This window comes from Puma concolor, chromosome A1, assembly GCF_028749965.1.
Source record: "Puma concolor isolate L17-30 chromosome A1, mPumCon1.1.hap2, whole genome shotgun sequence".
In the NCBI taxonomy this organism is placed as follows: Eukaryota; Metazoa; Chordata; class Mammalia; order Carnivora; family Felidae; genus Puma; species Puma concolor.
In genome coordinates, this window is record NC_141667.1 from 116,243,016 (window position 1) to 116,266,127 (window position 23,112).

The window sequence follows — 23,112 nt, forward strand, 5'->3', positions numbered from 1 at the left end:
AATAATAATGTACACTATCATTAAGAAAGATGAAGTGGGGCGCCTGGGTGGCTCAGTTGGTTAAGCGTCTGACTTCAGTGCATATAATAACTGAAGTCTCAGGCGCCTGGGTGGCTCAGTCGGTTGAGCGTCCGACTTCTGCTCAGGTCACGAGCTCGCGGTCCGTGAGTTCGAGCCCCGCGTCGGGCTCTGGGCTGATGGCTCAGAGCCTGGAGCCTGCTTCCGATTCTGTGTCTCCCTCTCTCTCTGCCCCTCCCTCGTTCATGCTCTGTCTCTCTCTGTCTCAAAAAATAAATAAACGTTAAAAGAAAATTTTTTAAAAAGAAAGATGAAGTGGTGTGCTGTCAAAGCCTGTTTGGGGAGGCCAATTTAACAAAGAGTCAATGAATTGACTCCCATGTTCACTTCTAGGAATATGTCCACAGCAAATAATCAAAGACATGGAAAAAGATATATATGCAAGAATATTATGGCATTGTTTGGAATAGCTACAGAGCCTTCAATTCTCCAAAAAGAAAAAATTTAAATGTCCTATGATAATAAAAGGATCAAATCAATTATGGCTAAGTTCAGTCAATGGGATTTATGCCACATTTTATAAATAACATTTTAAAATCTTACCTTAGGACATGGGAAAACATTTATGATCAAATATTAAATGAAAAGGGGCAAAAATAAAAATTACGTGTATAGCGTAATCTCATTTAATAATGAATAAATAGATATGTGTAAGTGCAGGACTATGCTCAGAACTGTTAGTCATTGATTTTGTTACAATATTAAAATACCTCTGTGCCCTCTGATCAATAGGGACCATCCATCCTTCTGTACCAATCATTCCCTAGGAACACAAACACATTACCCACAATTTAGCAGCTAAAAAGTTATAGATCCCACTCCAGCTGTTAGGTCTGCTTCCATTCTGATGGAGGCTCTGATAAACCAGTTGTTAGATACTCTTAATACAGACCTCTTAAAATAGACCCTTGACCTGGTGCCTTATTGCGGAAGGGGAATTGGGGTGGGGAAGGGGAGACAGAGATTCACTTAGTAAATAAGTAACAAAATGCCCTTATTGTTAGCCAAACTCACACTGTCTTAGAAGATCTTTTAGTCATTTTTTTTTTTCAGGTTCTATCATTCTATTCCAACCGTGGAAAGATCACAGTGTGAGAGATTAAAGAGTTGTATGGCTAGCTTGGCCAGCTAGTCCTGTCCCACCAGCAGCCACAGGCATGAAGTCACTGTCCTTATCCCTGAGGCTTAGTACCTCAGGGTGCTATAGCACCTTCTAGGACTTTGTCCCTCCTAGGTTTTTTTTTTTTTGCCTCCTGGCCTCACAACTTTTTGGATGTTTTATCCCCTTTGCTTGCTCCTCAGGAGTCTGCCCTCTCATTTATATAGCCTGTGAGTTGGGTTACCACTCATTTTCAGTCATACCCATTTTGAGTGCAGAATGGGAAGCAAGAGACAGTTGAGATTTTGAAGGAGAAGATGGAAAGGGCAGAGGCTCTCACAATTTCTCATTCTGAAGCAACCAGATCCTTCAGGCTCACAGGCTTCTGCTCTTGCTAGCATTTCTCCATACCCCCTCATTACATCATACAGGCAGGTAGAGGAACAGAGGTTCCAGGAAGGAAGAGGTGGGAAGGAAGCCCATTGCGTCACATAAGTTAACTACATACAACACATCAACATCTTTTTTTTTTTTTTTTTTTTTTTTTATTTTATTTTTGGGACAGAGAGAGACAGAGCATGAACGGGGGAGGGGCAGAGAGAGAGGGAGACACAGAATCGGAAACAGGCTCCAGGCTCCGAGCCATCAGCCCAGAGCCCGACGCGGGGCTCGAACTCACGGACCGCGAGATCGTGACCTGGCTGAAGTCGGACGCTTAACCGACTGCGCCACCCAGGCGCCCCAACACATCAACATCTTAATGGTGATTATCTTTGAGGATGTATTTTCTTCTTTTCATCTGTATTTTGTAGTTTTTATAAAGCAAGAGAATATTATAAATAAAATAACATAAAATGATAGATCAATTGAATCAAAATATCTGGGGATAGCATTTGAACATCAGTTTTTTTTTTTAAGCTCCCAAGGTGACTCTAATGTTTAGCCAGTGTTGAGATCCAAGGATATAGTCAACCTCTAATTTCACAAAATAGGCAGCTGAACCCAAATAGGTTCACAGTAACACACTTGGATAATATGCTCATTGTTCAAAAAGAGGATTCTTTATGAGATTCAGATTTAAGTGAGAATTCACATCTCTTAGTTACTGAGAAGTCATTTCTGTTGCCACTGTTTTAGATCTCATAATATTAAATGTATAAAGTTCTGATAATACAGTATAAACCAGCCTTACTTTAACCATACATCTATATTTGATAGTTGACAGAAGCTGTTCATTTAACTCCACTTAAAATCCTAGTGATAAGCCTTACAAAATTATTTAAAGGAGAAGACTCCTTCTTTCACTACTTTTCATAACTCTTTTCCCAAGGATTATGAAAAATGAGACTTCAGTTCTTTTCTTTTTTTTTATAAATTTTTTTTAAAGACAGAGAGAGACAGAGCATGAACGGGGGAGGGGCAGAGAGAGAGCGAGACACAGAATCGGAAGCAGGCTCCAGGCTCTGAGCCATCAGCCCAGAGCCCGACGCGGGGCTCGAACTCACGAACCACGAGATCGTGACCTGAGCCGAAGTGGGACGCTCAACCAACTGAGCCACCCAGGCGCCCGAGACTTCAGTTATTATATGCACTCTGTTCAACTTGCCAAATGGAAAAGAATATGCTGATGCAATCATATAAACACATAATTATCAAGTATCTACAATACATCCAACACTACTCTAACTTCTACTATCTAATGTTAGAGATTTTTTTCTCCTGTAATAAAGGCAAAACTATACTACCAAAATTCTAGTACAGACATATAAAGAGTGATTATTCACTAGGTTTGGCTTCATGCTCTGCCTTTTATTACACAACAACGAAACCAGGGCAGGAACAGACATCTTTAAAAACACATGGAGACAGCCATTCAGGAACTTATTGTCAATTTGTGACTGTGGACAGAAAGCAAGTGTAGAAATTTTCAGGGTCAGTTCAAATTTAAAGAAAATTTAAATAAGTAAGAGATCATGTCCAATCTGAATTAACTATTGATAAAGAGGGAGAAAGAGAAGTCAAGACAACAAGGACATCCATGGAAGACCAGCTGACAGAATGTGTCTGCAACAAGGCTTCAGGAACAATGCAAAGCAAAGGGACTACAGAGTGACAGACTTGTTCAATCTCTAACGCTGCAACAGACAAACTAAATTTGTTTTCTTAAACTGTTTTCAGGAAATCAAGGCACTAGGAGCATTTTTTAAGTGGCTACAGTAGAGGGCCACTTGAAAAATGTCTTTTGGAGGACCCAAGGAAGACCTCCTTCTCCAAACCCCTTCCAGCCCAATAGTCATTAGTCATCAACAATAGGTGATTTGTTATTTGGTTCTCCACAGAAGTGAGAAAGACATGTAGAACCTCAATCATGAAAGGAACCTTAGCGGCCAACATTCTATTCAGCACAGATATCTAATTAACAGCATCCCAAGCTTTGTTGGTCAGAACCCACTTAAACTTGGGTAGTGATGAGAAGCACACTAGCTCGCAAGATAAGCTCTTCTAGTTTTGAATAACTCTAGTTATTTGAAGTCTCAATTAGGTCAATTTCTACTCACCAGAAACCACCCACGACTAGTTCTCCCTGTGCATCTACAGAAAACAAATCTAAATCCTCTTCCAGTTTTCCAGTATTTGAAAATGGTGCTCATGTCTTCCCTCAGCTAACAAACTCTGACTTTTCACCAATTCCTCACCTCCCAGAGTCCCCAGGTAAAATGACAAATACTTGATGTATACACCTCCCATTTTTGGAAAGTGAAAAAGATAGGTTGAGGGATGTATTTGATCTACAAAAGAGTTAGGGGTATTGAAGGAAGGGTGGTTGAATAACAACACTTGGCTTCCTTTGCAATTTCCAAAGGCCAACTAAGCTAGCACAGTCCTTCATAAAATTCATTTAAAATTTATACCTGCCTAATTGCCAGAGAACTTACTGACACAGTATTTTAACATCAAGATGTCCACAAGACTCCAATGGCTGAGAAACCCCATTGAAAATGTGTGCTAAATCACTCAATCAATCCATTCATTGAACGGATACTCAAAGCCCTATGCTTTGAAAATTCAGTTCTTCTTAAGAATTAGTATTATTAAAATGAAAGTTCATTCTATGAAAATACATTCTAGAGAGGCATCACTATTGAAGTTCAACACAGACATGCTTCTTAAAATAGTAAATTCCATTTTCCAGTGCCCCCAGACCGCACCTCACCACCACCCCAGGTTCAATAGAGATGCCAACTGTGGAATGACATTCACAGGTCAGAAGAAGCACCCCGAGGAACACAGTGCAGCTGAGATTCAAAGAAACACAACATGTGCTACATCACAAATCTAGTTATTAAGAAAGGTCTGATGGTGGCCAGATATTTACCCTAGAGATAATATTGTTGCAGGACTTCCTCCCCACAGAATGAAATCTCCTTTTCTACTCCCAGGGCATGAAAGTTGCTTTGAGTACTTGTTCTCTCAGCTGGCATATGCAGAAAATTTGGAGCTATTTTTCTCTTTAAAATGTTAGAAAGAAACTTTTTCCTCCTTTCATATGACTGGTACTTTATAAAACACTCTTAAAGCTTCAGCCAATACACCCTGAGGGACTGGAGGAAAAAACAGGAGAAATACCAAAATGTTTCAGCTCACAAGATCTCTGTAGCCTGCCCAGCAATACAAAGGGTGTCATTAAGGACATAGAAGACAGAGAGTACTATCTACACTAAAGAAGTAATATTAATAATAATTGACATGGTTTCAGTGCTTACTCTGTGCAGGCATTGCTATAAGCACCTTACATGGATTAACATTTAGCTCTCCAGACAGCCTTACCAGGTAATTACTATTCTCACGCATTTGACAAATGAAGAATATGAATAGAGAGGTTTAGCACTGCACCCAAGGTCACACAGCCAGCAGGTAAGTGGCAGCGCTAGGGTTCAAACTCTGGAGGTTGGGTCTATGACCTTATGGTTTTTCTATGTTGCCTCCAAATAAGTATGCAGTGTGTCACATGACATATATAATGAGTCGGATGAAACTACTTTTGTTTCAATTCCATGTATCAATGATTTTAAACTTGTTTCTGTACTTCCAAAGACTTCCAGACTGACTTTTAATTCTGTCCAGCAGGACTGACACCATTCTAGTTCAGGGACCAGGTCAAGGCCCACAGAGACTCTTCATCACCAGTGGGTGGCAACATTGTCACATGGAGCCATCAGGATACAGTGTAGGCCTGGCATCCTTCCTAAAATTACAAAGGCCTCACCACCTTATGGATAAGTCATTCCAGGCAGCTCCCAAAATGCAATTTCTCTACTATCCCTAAAACACCCAGGATAATCCTGCAGGAGGAGAGAGGGATCTGAATTAGGAGAATGCCCAAGAAACTATTCATTTAAGTGATTCTTCATCTTGCCATAGCACTGGTATATTTCTGTTGTCAATTGCACATTTGTATTCCCACTAGGGTGTGTCTTTCTTAAACACAGAGACTCTACAACCTTTGTCCCAGCAATTTCACTAGCCTAAGGGTAGATGTTGAGTAAATGGATGAGTGATTAAACTTCAATTCCTCACAGGCAATCAATTCCACTGCAAGGAACAGTTTAAGAAAGATCTACAAAATCCTCTGTTGGATCTAGACTTAATGGTGATTCTAGAGTGGGTGATCCACCCAAGCATAATCAGGATAGAATGAACTGAAGAAAGCCTCTCAAGACCATTCTTTAGACTCTTGAAACTGCAATACCTAATCTATTTTCACATTGACCCGACTCTTTCACAAAACGGTCACAGCTTAAGCAGAACAAGTGTCAAGCTGACCTCTAGGTAAATTTCAATAAAATAAGCCAGTAACTGATGCAGGCAATGGCTTTCCCAAGAAACTCCTCCATAATAACTCAAGGACAGAACTAGAAAAGGGGCCTACATTTGTGTAAATCTGAGAAATTCTGAGGAAGGTCCTCTAAGCTCATACATTTCCACTGGCCTGTCATATGTCTGAGATTCAAAGAAACACAACAAGTGCCACTATTAAAGAGGTAGGCACTTAAGGTTAGGTAGACAATTTGTGATACCTCCAGAAAACTTTCAGGGTTTTTAACCATGAAAAATGAGGGAAATAGATGATTATAAGAATGCCTATCCTTCCAGTTTTTAGGTGAAAATTGATACAATTTTAAAATATGTATCTGGTTTTATTTATTTATTTATTTATTTATTTATTTATTTATTTATTTATTTTGAGAGAGAGATTGAGCACACGCAGGGAAGGGACCGAGAGAGAGGAGAGAGCAAGAATCCCAAGCATTCTCCGCACTGCCAGTGTGGAGTCCCATTTGGGGCTCAAACTCACAAACTATGAGATCATGACCTGAGCCGAATTCAGACGCTTAACCAACTGCACCCAGGTGCCCCGTACCTGTTTTTTTAATCTAGGGTATTTGTAAAGGACAGAATTAGAAAAAGACATATATATTTTTTCTTTTTCAGTACTTTGTCGAATATCCAGGACTTGTTTTCTCAGTTATAGACATAACTAGGCTCTGTTTACCCATTTAGTAATATCATGTTATTAAAGTATTTTTTTTTTTAATTTTTTTTTTTCAACGTTTATTTATTTTTGGGACAGAGAGAGACAGAGCATGAACGGGCGAGGGGCAGAGCGAGAGGGAGACACAGAATCGGAAACAGGCTCCAGGCTCTGAGCCATCAGCCCAGAGCCCGACGCGGGGCTCGAACTCACGGACCGCGAGATCGTGACCTGGCTGAAGTCGGACGCTTAACCGACTGCGCCACCCAGGCGCCCCTTAAAGTATTTTTTTAATGTTTGTTTATATTTGAGAGAGAGAGAACACATGAGCAAGTGAGTGGGGAGAGGCAGAGATACAGAATCCAAAGCAGGCTCAGAGCTGCAAGCTGTAAGCACAGAGCCCAACACGGAGCTCGAACTCACGAGCAGTGATATACTGACCTAAGCCAAAGTCAGATGCTTAACTGACTGAGCCACCCAGGTGCCCCAGTAGTAGCACGCGTAAAGCTTATAAGACATACCCCTCAGCAGTTAAGGAAAAGACTTGACTTACTTCAATAATTTTTAAAAACATAAACTCATCTAGAGAATTTGGAAAATATAGAAATTTCTAAAGAACATCCAAGAGATGATCTCTGTTGTCTTTTTGATGCATATTCTTCCAATCTTCCATATTTCATGTTTATACATATACAACAATATCATTTTTATAAAACATAATCTACATCTATTCACATGCTTCTTTCTTCCTATTTGTCTCTTTTCCATTTTATCTACTTTCAGTCTCTCCCCCTCTGTGTGAATTCTGGAATTTCTCTTTATGCACCCATACATAAGTCTGTCTGTTTTACTTTCACACAATTAGAGATGCAAGACCCATTCAAACCATGTGCTGGATGTAGTTAGATGATACTAGGTAGACAAATAGGTAGATGATAGATACATCAATAGACAGGTAAGCCAAGAAGGAAGGAAAGAAGAAAGAGTTCATGTATTGCTGGTTTATTTAGATCTTCTGCATATAAATGGTTTTGTGACCTTCAGTAGAAAAAAAATTCCTTCTCTTTTAGATTCATTAAGGACCATCATTCATCCTTCTCCTTATACTTACTATTTTATTTCTACATCACCCTTTCTCATTTTCACAGGAATTCTTTGTATAGTCTTAAGTTTACAGCTAATTATTTTCATTGACCACAACTTAAATTGACTATTTCTACACATCCTCTGCAGAAACCCTTTCATTTCCTGTTTCTTAATGGCTCAGTGGTTGAGTATGACAACTCAAGGCTAGAAGGAACTCTGAAATAGGTTTTCTTCTGCCTCATACATCTTCCTGTTCCCTTGTGCTATGCCTCATGCTGCTGAATTCCTTCTACAGTACACTTCTTTGGTGGCTATCTAGCCAGCATTGGCCATCTTCAGTGTCAGGAAACTCACTACCTCTTGAGGTGGCCCATAATATTTTTACAGTGCTTTAACATTTAAAATACCCTTTTCTCTGTCATTGTCACTCACTGCTATTTCTAACTGCTGGGGTTCCATGAAACAATTTAACCATAAAATTCTTTGCTTAAAAACTTGTTTGATGGGAATGCAAGCTGGTGCAGCCACTCTGGAAAACAGTATGGAGGTTCCTCAAAAAATTAAAAATAGAACTACCCTACGACCTAGCAATTGCACTATGAGGTATTTATCCAAGGGATACAGGTGTGCTGTTTCAAAGGGGCAAATGCACCCCAATGTTTATAACAGCACTATCAACCATAGCCAAAATATGGAAAGAGCCCAAATGTCCATCGATGGATGAATGGATAAAGAAGATGTGAGATAGATATATATATATGTATATATATATATATATATATACATATATATATATATATACACACACACAATGGAGTGTTAGTAGGCAATCAAAAAGAATGAAATCTTGCCATTTGCAACTACGTGGATGGAACTGGAGGGTATTATGCTAAGTGAAATTAGTCAGAGAAAGATAAATATCATATGACTTCACTCAAATGAGGACTTTAAGAGACAAAACAGATGAACATAAGGGAAGGGAAACAAAAATAATATACGAACAGGGAGGGGGACAAATCGTAAGAGACTCATAAATATGGAGAACAAACAGAGGGTTACTGGAGGGGTTGTGGGAGGGGGGAAGGGCTAAATGGATAAGGGGCATTAAGGAATCTACTCCTGAAATCATTGCTGCACTATATGCTAACTAATTTGGATGTAAATTAAAAAAAAAAAAAAAAAAAACTTGTTTGAAAAACAACTCTATTTACAACAGCATCAAAAAATAAAATAAAATATTTAGGAATACACTTAACCAAGGATGCTAAAGACTTACACACTGAAAACTACAAAACATTGCAGAAAGGAATTAAAGAAGACACTAATAAATGGGAAGACATCTTGCTTTCATGGATTAGAAGATAATATTGTTGAGATGTCAGTGCTACCCAAAGAAATCCACAGATTCAATGTAATCTTGATCAAAATTCCAATTATACTAGATAGAAAAATAAATATTAGATAAGGAAAGAAGAGAAAGAAGAATTTATTGTTTACATAGATTTGCATATAAATGGTTTTGTGACCTTCAGTCAAAAATTTTTTTCTATTTTTGTAGAAACAGAAAAATCAATCCTAAAAAGCCATGTGGAATCTCAAGGAATCCCAAACAGCCAAAATAATCTTACAAAAGAAAAATAAAGTTGGAGGTTTCAACACTTCCAGATTTCAAAATATACTACAAAGCTACAGTAATCAAAACTCTGTAGTACTAACATAAAGTCAGGCATATAGATCCATGTAACAGAACTGTGAGCCTAAAAATAATCCCAGACATATAAATCAACTGATTTTCAACAAGGGTGCCATGACCATTCAATGGGGAAGAATAGTGCTGGAACAATTGGATAGTCATATGTAAAAGAAGAAAAATCTGACCCTTACCTTAACACCATGTACAAAAATTAACTCAAAATCGATGAAAGATACAAACATAAGACCTAAAACTATAAAAATCTTAGAAGAAGTTATAGGGGAAAAGCTCTGTGACATTAAATTTGACAGTGATTTCTTGGATATGATGACAAATGTATAGACAACAGAAGAAAAAGTAGACAGTTGAACTACATCAGAGTTAAAAGGTTTTGCGCATCAAGGGATATGATCGGCAGAATGAAAAGGCAATCCACAGAATGAGAGAAAATATATGTAAATCATAAATTGATAAGGGGTTAATATCCAGAATGTACAAAGAATTTTTACAACTTAACGCCAAAACACAAACAACCTGATTAAAAAATGGACAAAGGACTTAAGGAGATATTTCTCCAAGGAAGATATACAGATAGCCAATAAGTACATGAAAAGATATTCAAAATGACTAATAATTGGGATATGCAAATCAAAATCATGAGATATCACCTCACAACGATTAGACTATGTACTATTAAAACAAACACATCAAACGATAACAGGAAATAACAAGTGTCAGTAAGATCATAGGAATATTAGAAACCTTCTGTGGTGTTGGCAGGAATATAAAATGGTGCAGCCACTGTGGTAAACATTATGATGGTTCTTAAAAATTGTTTAATAAAATTATCATATGATCCAGCAACTCCACTTTTAAGTTTATACCCAAAAGAATTGAAATCAGGGTTTCAAAGAGATATTTGAATAAGCATATTCATGATAACATTATTTGCAATAGCCAAAAGGTACAAACAGCCCAAATATCCATCAGTGGATAAATTAATAAACTACATGTGGTCTAAACATAGAATATTATTCAACCTTGAAAAAGAAGGAAATTATGACACATGCTACAACATGGATCAACCTTGGGACATTATGCTAAGTAAAATAAGCGAGTCACAAAAGCACAAACACTGTCAATTCCACTTGTATGAGATTCCTAGAGTAGTCACATTCACAGAAAGTGAATGGTAAAAGTGGAATGGTAGTTTACAGGGTCTGGTATGAGAGATGAGTCAGGAGTTACTATTTTAATGGGTACAGAGTTTGAATTCTGGAAGATGAAAAGAGTTCTGGAAATGATTGATGGTGATGGTTGCACAACACTGTGAATGTACATAATGCCCCTGAATTGCACACTTAAAAAGGGTTGAAATGGAGGGTACCTGGGTGGCTCCGTCAGTTGAGCATCTGATATTGACTCAGTCATGATTTCACTGTTCTGAATTCGAGTCCCACATCAGGTGAGCTCCGCTTCTCTCCTTCTCTCTCTCCCTCTCTCGCTCTCTCTCTCTCTCTCTCAAAAGAAACAAACAAAAAACATTGAAATGGTAAATTTTTTGTTACATATTTTTCACCACAATTTTTTACTTAAAAAAAATCTTCAAATATCTGAAGGCTGCTATCATGACCCAATGGAATAATCTCTGGTGTAAAGACATCTATTTCTTCAATTGTTCCTCAAGTGACATGAATGAAATCCATACATACCCCATTCTGGTCACTCTGAATGTTCTCCAACCACCAATAGCCCATTTAATCCACACACAGGCCATAGACCTCAACATAACACTGACCAGTTAAGAACAGAAAAGCCTATCACCTCCTTCAATCTGTTTGCTAAACGATTAATAATACAGCCAAAGCTCCTACTAGTTCATCACACTGTTCATTCCTACAAAGCAAACTACAAAGCTAAACCCCTAAGTTCTTAACTGATGTGCCACTGCTAAAACCTTTTTAGCGCTTAGAACTCTTTCAGTAATTAAAAGGAAAAAGCAAATACACAAACTATGCAAACTGACAAACAAAAAAAGAATTTATTGGCACATTTAAATTTAATGGTGGGGACTTGAAGTGTGGCTTGATTCAGGAGTTCAAATGATGTCACCAGGTCTCAATTATTTCCTTCTTTTTGTAGAACTCTGCTTTGCTCCTTGTGTTTTCTTTATTCTTAGATAGTCTCTACACCCATAAGATGCCTCCCAGTCTCTCCCAAGTTCATGGGTGGTGGAATAAAGCAACAGTATTGCTCCCAGCAATTCTGATCAAAGCATATTGCCATTCATGGCCTCTGATTGGGTCACGTTCCTGAACCAATCTCTGTGGCCAGATAATGCTGGTGCTGAGTGACTTATTTCCAGGTCATGTGTTCTGCCCCTGACCAGGGATGTTGTCAACTCCACTGAATCAGCCCATGGTCCAAAAGTGGAGAAGAGCTGATCCCTAGAGAATGCTCAGGTTAAGGTCACCTGTATGCTGAGGGGGTTTTGAACAATAATACTATAAAGTCAGCCACCCTTCAATTAAGTCCAACTGAGTGTTTTAAAACTAGGATACATTGCCCTGTATTTATTCCTATTAAATACAATCTTATTAGAATCCTCTTGGAAAATTATTTTGGGGATTCTAATTCTATCAAGCAGTGAATTCCTTGTTTCTCTCAACTGTGTATGCTCAACAGTGTGATGAATGTGCCTTACAGATTTGATTGAACTCAATATTGAACAGATTATAATCATGTGTATATATGTATTATAAACATGTTATATAAGATGTAAACATGCTGTTAACACAGAGCTTCACAGCCCAACACCAAGATCTTCTTTCTGAGGTGACATTACCAGCATCTTTGGATGTGGTCATATAACCAGATACCAGGCCCATCATTGTCCTTAAGTGTGAGACCTATTTTGGGGCCCAAAGACATCATTATCAACCTTTAAAAAATTCCTAGACTCCTAGGAGGGCTTCCAGCAGAGTAAATTTCTGTGCAAAGTATGAATTCTTGATCTAGCCCTCATCAAAAAGAGGCCTTCTTCTCTATTTGCTCCAGATTTCTCATATTTCCTAAACACAAACACACACATGCACAAAACAAAAGTAGTAGTAGCAAAGTGTATATAGTGTCTACTACATGCTATTCTCTGTTCTAAAAGCACATAGGATTAAGTATTAATTCACTTATTCCTGACAACAACTTTATGACATAGGTGGTTGTTGTCGTCATCATCATCATCATCTCCATTTTAGAAACAAGGAAACAGGCCCAGAGTAGGTAATTTCCCAAATTCATAGAGCTAGTTAGTAAAAACCAGGACTTGAACCCAAGCTGTGTGGCTGCAGAGTTCTTATGGCAGAGGGGACATTTGACCCTGACATCTCTCATCTCCTATTTCCAGCCCCCAGGCAAATGCGCAGGTGAGCCTGCTTTAAAAACACCACCACCTACAACAAATTTACTATGGATAAATTAGGGAACCACTCACTTTACAAAGCAGCTTGTTGTCGTAAGTGAACCATTTGCAATAACAAGCTCCATCTGGGACAGGTCAACTGGTTAAAAAATCACTAATCACTTCCCAGAAGTACTGGGGCAGAGAAACCCAGCCAATAGGTTAGGATCACTGCCAACTAAAGTTATATTAGAACTGTAAAGCATTTCTGGTGCAATGTCCACATTCATAGAAAAAACACAATTTAAAAAACTTTTCTTACATATATTTTCCCTGAATAATGGCTATGTATGGGGGGAAATTGTAAAAGTAGAAGGACTCTGCATAGCACCTCACTAAAGCTCCCAGCCCTTACGGTGCTCCCCTAGGGTCACTTGACCCACAGTTCTGTTGTCACTTTTGGCAGTGCTGTTAGTTGGTTCAATTGGTTTAGTCTTGCACAAAGGTATAGTACAGGTGGCTACCAAATTCAAAGCAATTGCATACAGGTCTCTTCTTTCTGGAAACAGCATGTCATGTAACCCCAGCTGGTTCAAATGAAGAAGTTTGCAGCAGAGATGCGGCAGGGTGGCGAGAATGGTGTTTGTTACCAAAGGGAGCCCAGTAAGAGCTGGTTCTGGGGAGGAGGAACATCCTGGTGGGAGAGCAGCAGCTACTATTAGACACTACACCAGGGAAAGGCAGAAAGAAATTCCCTACCTCTTTCCCGTCTCCCTACCAGTCTCTTGCCAGTGTCTCCTATGGGCAAGCCAAAGAGGGAGGGTACCTGGGTGAAGTAGTCAGCAAGCATCAGCCCTCAGGGAACACAGCTGAGGGGAATAGAGTGGAGAGGATGTCAGAAGAACAGAAAATAATGCAATATCTCTATCAGAGGTAGGTAAACTGATTCACTGAGTTTAACAAATTTATCATGTTTCAGATCAGAGGGGAGCCTAGAACCAACATGAGGGTCCCATTTTCCTTTCTAGTCTCACTGATTTTGAGAAGCCTGAAGGCCTAGAAAGAGTCACAAAATCTCAGAGGACATCTAATCCCTCATACTCCTTCCCAATATATGGTAATGTTACAACATGACCCACAGGGGTCCACCTTTCTTCAGAAGCATTGAGGTTGCTTATAAGAGGATGACTCAGCCTCCTGCTCAGATTCATTAAAGAAGTTTTCATGAATCACTTGTATGTGCGATGTTGTGGGTGTTGTTATTCTTTCAGTGAATTTGCTGCACACACTAAGTGTATCTCTTTTTGATTCATGAAGGTGACTCATCTGAGGAAGTTGACCTGACCATGGTTTATCAGGCAGCTTCTAATGGAGATGTCAATGCTCTGACCTCAGTAATTCGTGAAGACCCTTCCATCCTAGAATGCTGTGACAGTGAAGGTGAGCTATTTATTCATTTTTGAAGCCTGCAGAATGTTCTTCTCTATTCTTTTAGAGATGGTCTTCAGAGGTGAGCACTGTTAAAATTACATCTAACAGGCCATTTGGTACTGGAGGGACAAGGAGTGGCTTGTCTTTAAATGATAGTCTTAGACACAAATCTTTCAATTTTTTTTACACCACTTCATGTAATGAATCTGGTTGATTTAGATTTATTTGCAACTTATTTGTATGAATGACTAAAGTAGATACACCAAGTAGTTAAAAAAGGAATATAGAAAGAGGGCTATTTTTGGTAGCAGTGGATGTTGGGAAAGTATGACTATTAAAGCCAGAAGCAAAGACCTGCTTCTCATAAGATGGAGTAGATGTACTTGTTTCTCTATTCCTCCTGCTAAATATAACTAAAAATCCTGGATGTTGTATATAATATAAACATAAGAACACTCCCGAAGGTGGAGAGAAAATGACAGACCGGCTGGGACCATGTGACCCAAGGAATAACACTGTGGTAAGTTTCTTGGGTTTTCTTTTTTGCCTCTTATATCCCAACTTGGAGTTGAAGAATCCAACAGCTCAGAAGGGCCAACAGTCACAGACCAAAAAAAAAAAAAAAAAAAACAAAGCCCCAAAAAAAGCCTGCCCTCTAGCCAAAGAACCAGGAAAGGGACCACATAGCAACACAGAAAACTTGTAGACAGTAATGAGTCTACTCCAACCAAACATCACACAAAAAACAGACAAATGAGAACCTGTGGCTTTAGGCTCATTATTCCAGCAAAGACCTAGTAGAGATCTTGGATCTCCACCCCAACTAGTGAGCGTCCCTCCCCCTAGTTGCCAGTACTCCCACCGAGTAATGAAGAATCTTCTCCCTCAAATATCAATGGAAGCTAAATAGGGAACTTGGACCTGGCAATAATGAGGTCACAAGTACATACCTTCTCCCCCTTCGGAGCATTGTCAGGGAAAGCCAGCTAAAATAGAGGGTTTAAGTAAAATTAAGCAACTCAACACAATATCCCAAATGTCCAGATTTCAATAAAAAACAATTTGTTATATCAAGAAACAGGAAGATCTCAAACTGAATGAAAAAAGATAACCAATAGATACAAAACTGAGATAATAGATGTTAGAATTACCTGACAGATTTTGAAGAGGTCATGAAAAAAAAAAAACTTCAATGAACAATTACAAACATGCTTGAAACAAATGAAGAAATCGGAAGCTCAAAGAAATAGATGATATAAAGAAGAACTAAATGGAAAATTTTTAAACTGAAAAATACAATAATCACAATTAAAAACTCCGTAAATAAACTCAGCAGCAGAGTGAGGAAGCAGAGGGAAAGGATCAACAAACTTAAAAATAGAATGATAGAAATGAGCCAATCTGAACAACTGAAAGAAAATAGGCCAAAAAAAAAAAAAAAAGAGCATCAGGGACTTGTGGGACTATAACAAAAGTGTTTGGGTTTTTTTTTTTTTTTTTTTTAATGTTTATTTATTTTTGAGAGAGAGTGCAAGTGGGGAAGGAGCAGAGAGAGAGGGAGACAGAGGATCCAAAGTGGGCTCTGTGCTGACAGCAGAGAGCCCAGTGCAGGGCTCCAACTCATAAACCGTGAGATCATGACCTGAGCCAAAGACAGATGCTCAACCGACTGCCACCCAGGCACCCCATAATAAAAAGTTCTATCATTGTTTTTTCTGTCTTAGTACTTGTGTCATTAATGATTTTTAACCAGTGTACCTGTCCCATGAAGAGCTTGAGAATCCCTTATCATGACAGCAAAATGTTTTGTAAAGTGAGTAGTTGTCCCTAACTTATCAATAGTAGTTTTTTTGTTTATTTGTTTGCTTGTTTCTTTTTAAAGGAGATTTACTTGTACATCTGCTTCATGGCTAATAATGGGAAATGAGGAGAGACAAATGTTTGATACTACTTGTGTGATAAGTGCAAGAGCCAGACTGGGTTCAATCCTAGCTTGTCCTGCCTATGAGTGGAAGTGAAAATATATCTTAGAATTTGTGTGACACAGGCAAAGCAATGCTGAAGGAAATGTATGACACTAAATACATTCATTAGAAAAGAGGAAAAATATCAGTCAATAATGTAAGTTCTTACCCCAAGAACTTAAAAAAAGAACAAAATAAACCCAAAGGAAAGAACTAATAAAGAAAGAATAGAAATAAGGATAATTGAAAATAGACAACAGTAAAGAAAATCACTGAAGCAAGGAACTGATTCTTTGAAAAGATCAATAAAATTGACAAAATTCTAACAATAAAAAACAGACAAAAAATGAAAGAAGTCACAAATGACCACTGTCAGGAGTGAAACCAAAGATATCACTATAGACCCTGCAGACATCTAACCAATAAAAAGGAATTACAAAAAACAAACAAACAAACAAAACCTCTACACCCATATATTTAACTATTTAGATTAAATGGGTCGATTCCTCCATAAAGATAAACTGCCACAACTTATCCAATAGGAAATAGACTATTTGAATGCCTCTACAAATCTTAAGGAAAGTACATTCATTATTTTTAAATTCCCAGAAAAAGAAATGTTTGGGCCTAGATAGTTTCCCTAGAAACTCCTACAAAGTTTTAAATAATAGTTAACACCAATTGTAAATAATCTCTCCCAGAAAATATGGGAAGGAAACTCTTTTCAGTTATATTTATAAAGCTAGTATTACCCTGATATTAAAACCAGATGATATAAAAGATGATGTAAAAAATTAACCTAAAGACCAATCCTCCTCATGAATGTCGATAAAGAAAGCCTTAGTAAAATATTAGCAAATATAATTCAGTAATATATAACAAGATTTATATACCATTACCAAGTGGCATTTGTTGTAGGGATGTGTGGTTCAATATTTCAAAATCAATCAATGTAATCCACCATATTAACCAGCTAAAGAAGAAAAATCACACAATTATACCCATGAATGCAGAAAAGTATTTGACAAAATTTTACATACATTCATGATTAAAAACTCTCAGAAAAATAGGAATAGAGGGGAAATTCCTCAATTTGATAGAGTATCTATAAAACAAAAACAAAAAAACCAAAAACCTAGAGCTAACATTTTACCTAATGGTAAAAAAGTCTGAATGCTTTACACCTAAGATCAGGAACAAAGCAAAAATGTCCACTCTTACTTATATTCAGCATAGTGGTGAAAGTTCTAGCCAGTACAAAAAGGCAAGAAAAGATAATAAAGGCATATGTATTTAAAATGAAAAACTAATAATGTCTCTTTTTGCACAGCTTGATTTTACACATAGAAAATACTAAGGAGGCTACCAAGAAAAACTTCTACAACTGAGTTCAGGATACAGGTCACAGGATATAAAATCAATCCAGAAAAACAAATTATATTCCTGTATACCAGAAATGACACATGGAATCCACAATTAAAATTAAAATGCTATTTAAAATCACTCAACAAAGAATAGTTAGGTGTGAATATAACAAAATACATGTAAGAGTTGTATACTGGAAATTATAAAATGCCAATGAAAGAAATCAAAGGAGATCTAAATAAATGGAGAGATATGCCATGCTCATGGATTAAAAGACTGAAGATAGCAAATATGCAGTGCTTTTCAAATTCATGTGCAGATTTAATGCAATTTCTATCAAACCCCAGCAAGATTTTTTGTAGATATATACAAAATTACCTAAAATTTATATAAAAAGGCAAAGGAAGTAGTATAGTTAAATCAATTTTGAAAAAGAATAAAGCAAGCAGGAGAGCTTGGGAAGATGGAGGAGTATGAGGAAACTGAGCTCACCCCATCCCACATTTACAACTAGATATCATCCATATCCAAGTCAATAAACTGGAGAATGATCCAAAGACTGGCAGAACAAATTTAAAAACTAAATATAGAGAAGAAACTGCACCTGAAAGTTTAGGAAGATCAGAAAGGGGGAAGGAAGCTACCTGCAGGAGGGAGGGAGTTGTGCACTGCAGGGAGAGGGCAGAGAAACAGGCCCTTGCACCAAGGTGATCACATGAGGAAGACTGATACCCATAATGTTTTTTCTTCAAAAACTAGAAGGGCTGAATTCTGTGAGTTTTTAAAAACAGTGGGACTTGGAGCCTGGAGCTTTAAAAGTCAGCTGACTCAGCTCTGGGTGAGCTGGGAGAGTGAATGATAGCTGGGTCTCTGCCCTTAAAGAGATAGTGGACTACATGGAGAGACAACAAAAAAACTGGAATTTACATAACACCAGGACACATGGGAGACAGATGTGTTCATACTGATTTCTGAGCACAATGGGGGACTTCTCTGAAAATAAGGGACTTGCAGGCACCATTTTCCTCCCCTGCCCCCCAGCATAAACACAGAGCCACCTGGGGTAGGTGGGGCTGCACAGACATTTATAGCTTTGGCCCAGGCTCAAGGCAAATTTTGTTAAAAGTACACACATGCCCCACCCAGCCACCAGGTGAACAACTGCTATCTAGAGCCCCGCCCAGCAACAGCACAGCACCCAGCCACACGCCCCCTGCCATGTAGTGCAGAGCTTGCAGCCACCACAGCAGTTGAGGTGATCCAGCATAGGCCTAGTGGCCCAACACAAATTTTGCTAATACTGCCACCCTGCTCCCAAGTTTCCAGGGGTCATGCACCCTCAGAGCTGCTCTGCCTCGGTCCACTAACATCACAGAGAGCTAGCACAGTCCACAGCAGGCAGAGTCAGTGCAGACAACTGTACTGAAAAGAAAAGTGACTCAGATGCAATAGCAAGGCATAAGCAGCACACATAGGATACTCTCCTGAAGTGCCAGGTCTTGATGAACGGGGGGCACTACACTGCAGGGCACTCCAGGACCTCCTTTTCATAAAGTTACTACTTTCAATAACAAAAGACATAGCTGACATTCTTAAGACACAGAAACAGACACAGAGAGCTAGACAAAATGAGGAGACAGAGCAATTCATCCCAACTGAAAGAATAGAACAGGGCCAGAGCCAGAGATCTAAATGAAACATTTTTAAGTAACAATGCCTGATAGAGAATTTAAAGCAATAATCATAAGAATACTCAGTGACTCCATTAAAGATAGTAACATTTGTATTACAGGAGCCCCAGAAGAAGAAGAGAGAAAAGGGGGCAGAAATTTTCTTTGAAGAAATAATAGCTGAAAACTTTCCTTATCAGTGAAGAAAGGAGACATTTATATCTAGGAAGCATAGAGAATTCCCATCAAAATCAACAAACTAAGATGTATGATAACATTTAGAAAATATAGTGATAAAGAAAAAATCTTAAAAGCAGCAAGACAGAGAAGTCAGTAACTTACATGGAAAAGCCCAAAAGGCTCATGGGAGATTTCTCAACAGAAACTTTGTAAGACAGAAGGGAATGGCATAATATGTTCAAAGTGCTGAATGGGAAAAATCTGCAGCCAACAATACTCTATCCAGCAAGGCTATCATTGAGAACAGAAGAAGAGATAAAGCATTTCCGAGACAAATAAAACCTTTCATGATCACTAAACCAGCCCTGCAAGAAATATTAAAGGTGACTCTAAATGAAAAAGAGACCAAAAGTGACAGTATAAAGGCAGGAAACACAAAAGCAGTAAGTGAATATTTCTGTAAAAAAAAAAAAGTCAAAAAACTCACAAAAACAAAGGATGTAAAATATAGTAACATATATCTAAAAGGGGGAGGAGAGGGGAAAAGAATGGATTTAAACTTAAATGACCATCAAATTAATATAGACTCCTATATGATATGCGTAAGAGGTTATAAACAAACCTATATATCAAACCATATATCAAAAGCCACTAATAAACATACAAAGTATAAAGAGAAACAAATCCAAATATATCACTAAAGAAAATGAGCAAAACACGAGAGAAAGACAAGAAAAGATCAGAGAAAATCTTCAGAAACAACTACAAAACAAGAAATAAAAAGGCAATAAATACATATCTATCAGTAATTACTTTGAATGTAAATGGACTAAACACTGCAATCAAAAGACATAGGGCAACAGAATGGATAAAAAGACCACACAAGACCCATCTATATGTTGCCTACAAGAGACTCTTTTCAGACGTAAAGACACCTGCAGAGTGAAAAATGAGGGGATGGAGAAACATCTATCATGCAAATAGATCTGAAAAGAAAGCCAAAGTAGCAGTACATATATCAGACAAACTAGACCTTAAAACAACGATTGGGGGCACCTGAGTGTCTCAGTCAGTTAAGCGTCCAACTTCAGCTCAGGACATGATCTCACAATTCATGGGTTCGAACCCCAGCTCTGTGCTGACAGCTCTGTGCTGACAGCTCAGGGCCTAGAATCTGCTTTGGATTCTGTGTCTCCTTCTCTCTCTGCTGCTCCCCCACTCACACACTGTCTCTCTCTGTCTCTCAAAAATAAATATTAAATAAATAAATAAATAACTGTAACAACAGATAAAGGACACTATATAATAATAAAAGGGACAAGCCAACAAGAAGATGAAACAATTATAAGTATTTACACACCCAACATAGGAGCAACCAAATACATAAGACAGTTACTAACAAACAGAAAGGAACTGATTGATAATAATACAATAATACTAGGGTATGTTAACCCCACTTACATCAATGGACAGATCATCTAAACAGAAAATAGGAAATAACGGCTTTGAATGACACACTGGACCAGATGGATTTAACAGATATATTTAGAACATTACATTCTAAAACAGCAGAATACCCATTCTTTTCAAGTGCACATGTAACATTCTCCAGAAAAGATCACATATTAGGCCAAAAAACAAGTCTTAACAAATTCAAGAAAATCAAAGTCATACCATATGTCTTTTCTGACCCCAATGCTATGAAACTAGAAATCAACCACTAGAAAAAATCTGGAAGGACCAGAAATACATGGCAGTTAAATAACATGCTATTTTTTTAAATAACATGCTATTAAACAATGAATGGGTCAACCAGGAAATATAAGAAGAAATTAAACAGTACATGGAAACAAATGAAAATTAAAACACAGTGGTACAAAGCCTTTGGGATGCAGCAAAAATGGTTGCTATAAGTAGCAACACAGGTCTACCTCAAGAAGCAAGAAAAATCTCAAATAAACAACCTAGCCCTACATCAAAGGGAGCTAGAAAAAGAATAATAAACAAAACCTAAAGCCACTAGAAGGAAGGAGAGGACAATAATAAAGATTAGAGAAGAAATAAATGATATAGAAACTAAAAAAAAAAAAAAAAAGGACAATAGAACAAATCAATAAAACCAGGAACTGATTCTTTGAAAAATAAATAAATAAATTGATAAACCTCTAACCAGACTTACCAAGAAAGAATGTGAAAATAGTCAAGTAAAATAATAAATGAGAGAGGAGAAATAACAACAAACACCTCAGAAATACAAATAATTGTAAGAGAATATTATGAAAAACTATATGCCAACAATTTGAACAACACAGAAGAAATAGATAAATTCCTAGAAACATATAAACTACCAAAACTATAACATAAAGAAACAGAAAATTTGACCAAACCAATAACAAGCAAAGAAATGGAATCAGTAATCAAAAAACTCCCAACAAACAAATATCTAGGACCAGAGGGCTTCACAGGCAAATTCTACCAAACATTTAAAGAAAAGTTAATACCTATTCTTCTCAAACTGTTCCCAAAAATAGTAAAGGAAAGAAAACTTCCAAATTAATTCTATGAAGCCAGCATTATACTGATACCAAAACTGGATAAAGATACCATTAAAAAAAAGAGAACTACTGGGGCGCCTGGGTGGCGCAGTTGGTTAAGCGTCCGACTTCAGCCAGGTCACGATCTCGCGGTCCGTGAGTTCGAGCCCCGCGTCAGGCTCTGGGCTGATGGCTCAGAGCCTGGAGCCTGTTTCCGATTCTGTGTCTCCCTCTCTCTCTGCCCCTCCCCCGTTCATGCTCTGTCTCTCTCTGTCCCAAAAATAAATAAACGTTGGAAAAAAAAAAAAAAAAAAAAAAGAACCATTTAAAAAAAAAAAAAAAAAAAAGAGAACTACAGGCCAGTATCCCTTATGAACATAGATGCAAAAATCTTTAATAAAATACTAGCAAACCTAATTCAATAATATGTTAAAAAAAATCATCCACAATCAAGTAGATTTATTCCTGGGTTGCAAGGATGGTTCAATATTCACAAATTAATCAACATGACACATCACATCCAATAAGAGAAAGAATAAGAACCATATGATCATTTCAGTAAGATTCAGGAAAAGCATTTGACAAAGTACAATACCCATTCATGATAAAAACCCTCAACAAAGTAGGTTGAGAGGGAACATACCTCAACATAATGAAGGCCATCTGTGAAAAACCCACAGCTAACATTGTCCTCAATGGGGGAAAACTGAGACCTTTTCCCCTAAGGTTAGGAATAAGACAAGGATGTCCATTCTCACCACTTCTATTCAACATACTACTGGAAGTCCCAGCTACAATGATCAGAAGAGTAAAAGAAGTAAGGTATCCAAATCAGTAAGGAAGAAGTAAAACTTATTATTTGCAGATGACGCAATACTATATATAGAGAGAAAACCCAATAGACTCCACCAAAAAACTTCTAGAACTGATACATGATTCAGTAAAGTCACAGGATACAAAATCAATGTGCAGAAGTCTATTGAATTTCTCTACGACAATAATGAACAGCAGAAAGAGAAATTAAAATAGCAATCCCACTTACAATTGCATCAAAAACCATAAAATACCTAGGAATAAACCTA

At 37.7% G+C, this 23,112-nt stretch overlaps 1 protein-coding gene across 4 annotated transcripts in view; it reads left to right on the plus strand.

The window, feature by feature from the left end:
- The window catches only part of ANKRD55 (ankyrin repeat domain 55), a 534,677-nt gene that overhangs the window by 452,470 nt on the left and 59,095 nt on the right, over window positions 1–23,112 (plus strand). For all 4 annotated transcript variants that reach the window (XM_086700691.1, XM_086700699.1, XM_086700710.1 and 1 more), the window contains one exon: window positions 14,204–14,326. In XM_086700691.1, the coding sequence (XP_086556817.1) occupies window positions 14,204–14,326 (123 nt within the window). The remainder of the gene's footprint in view (window positions 1–14,203; window positions 14,327–23,112) is intronic.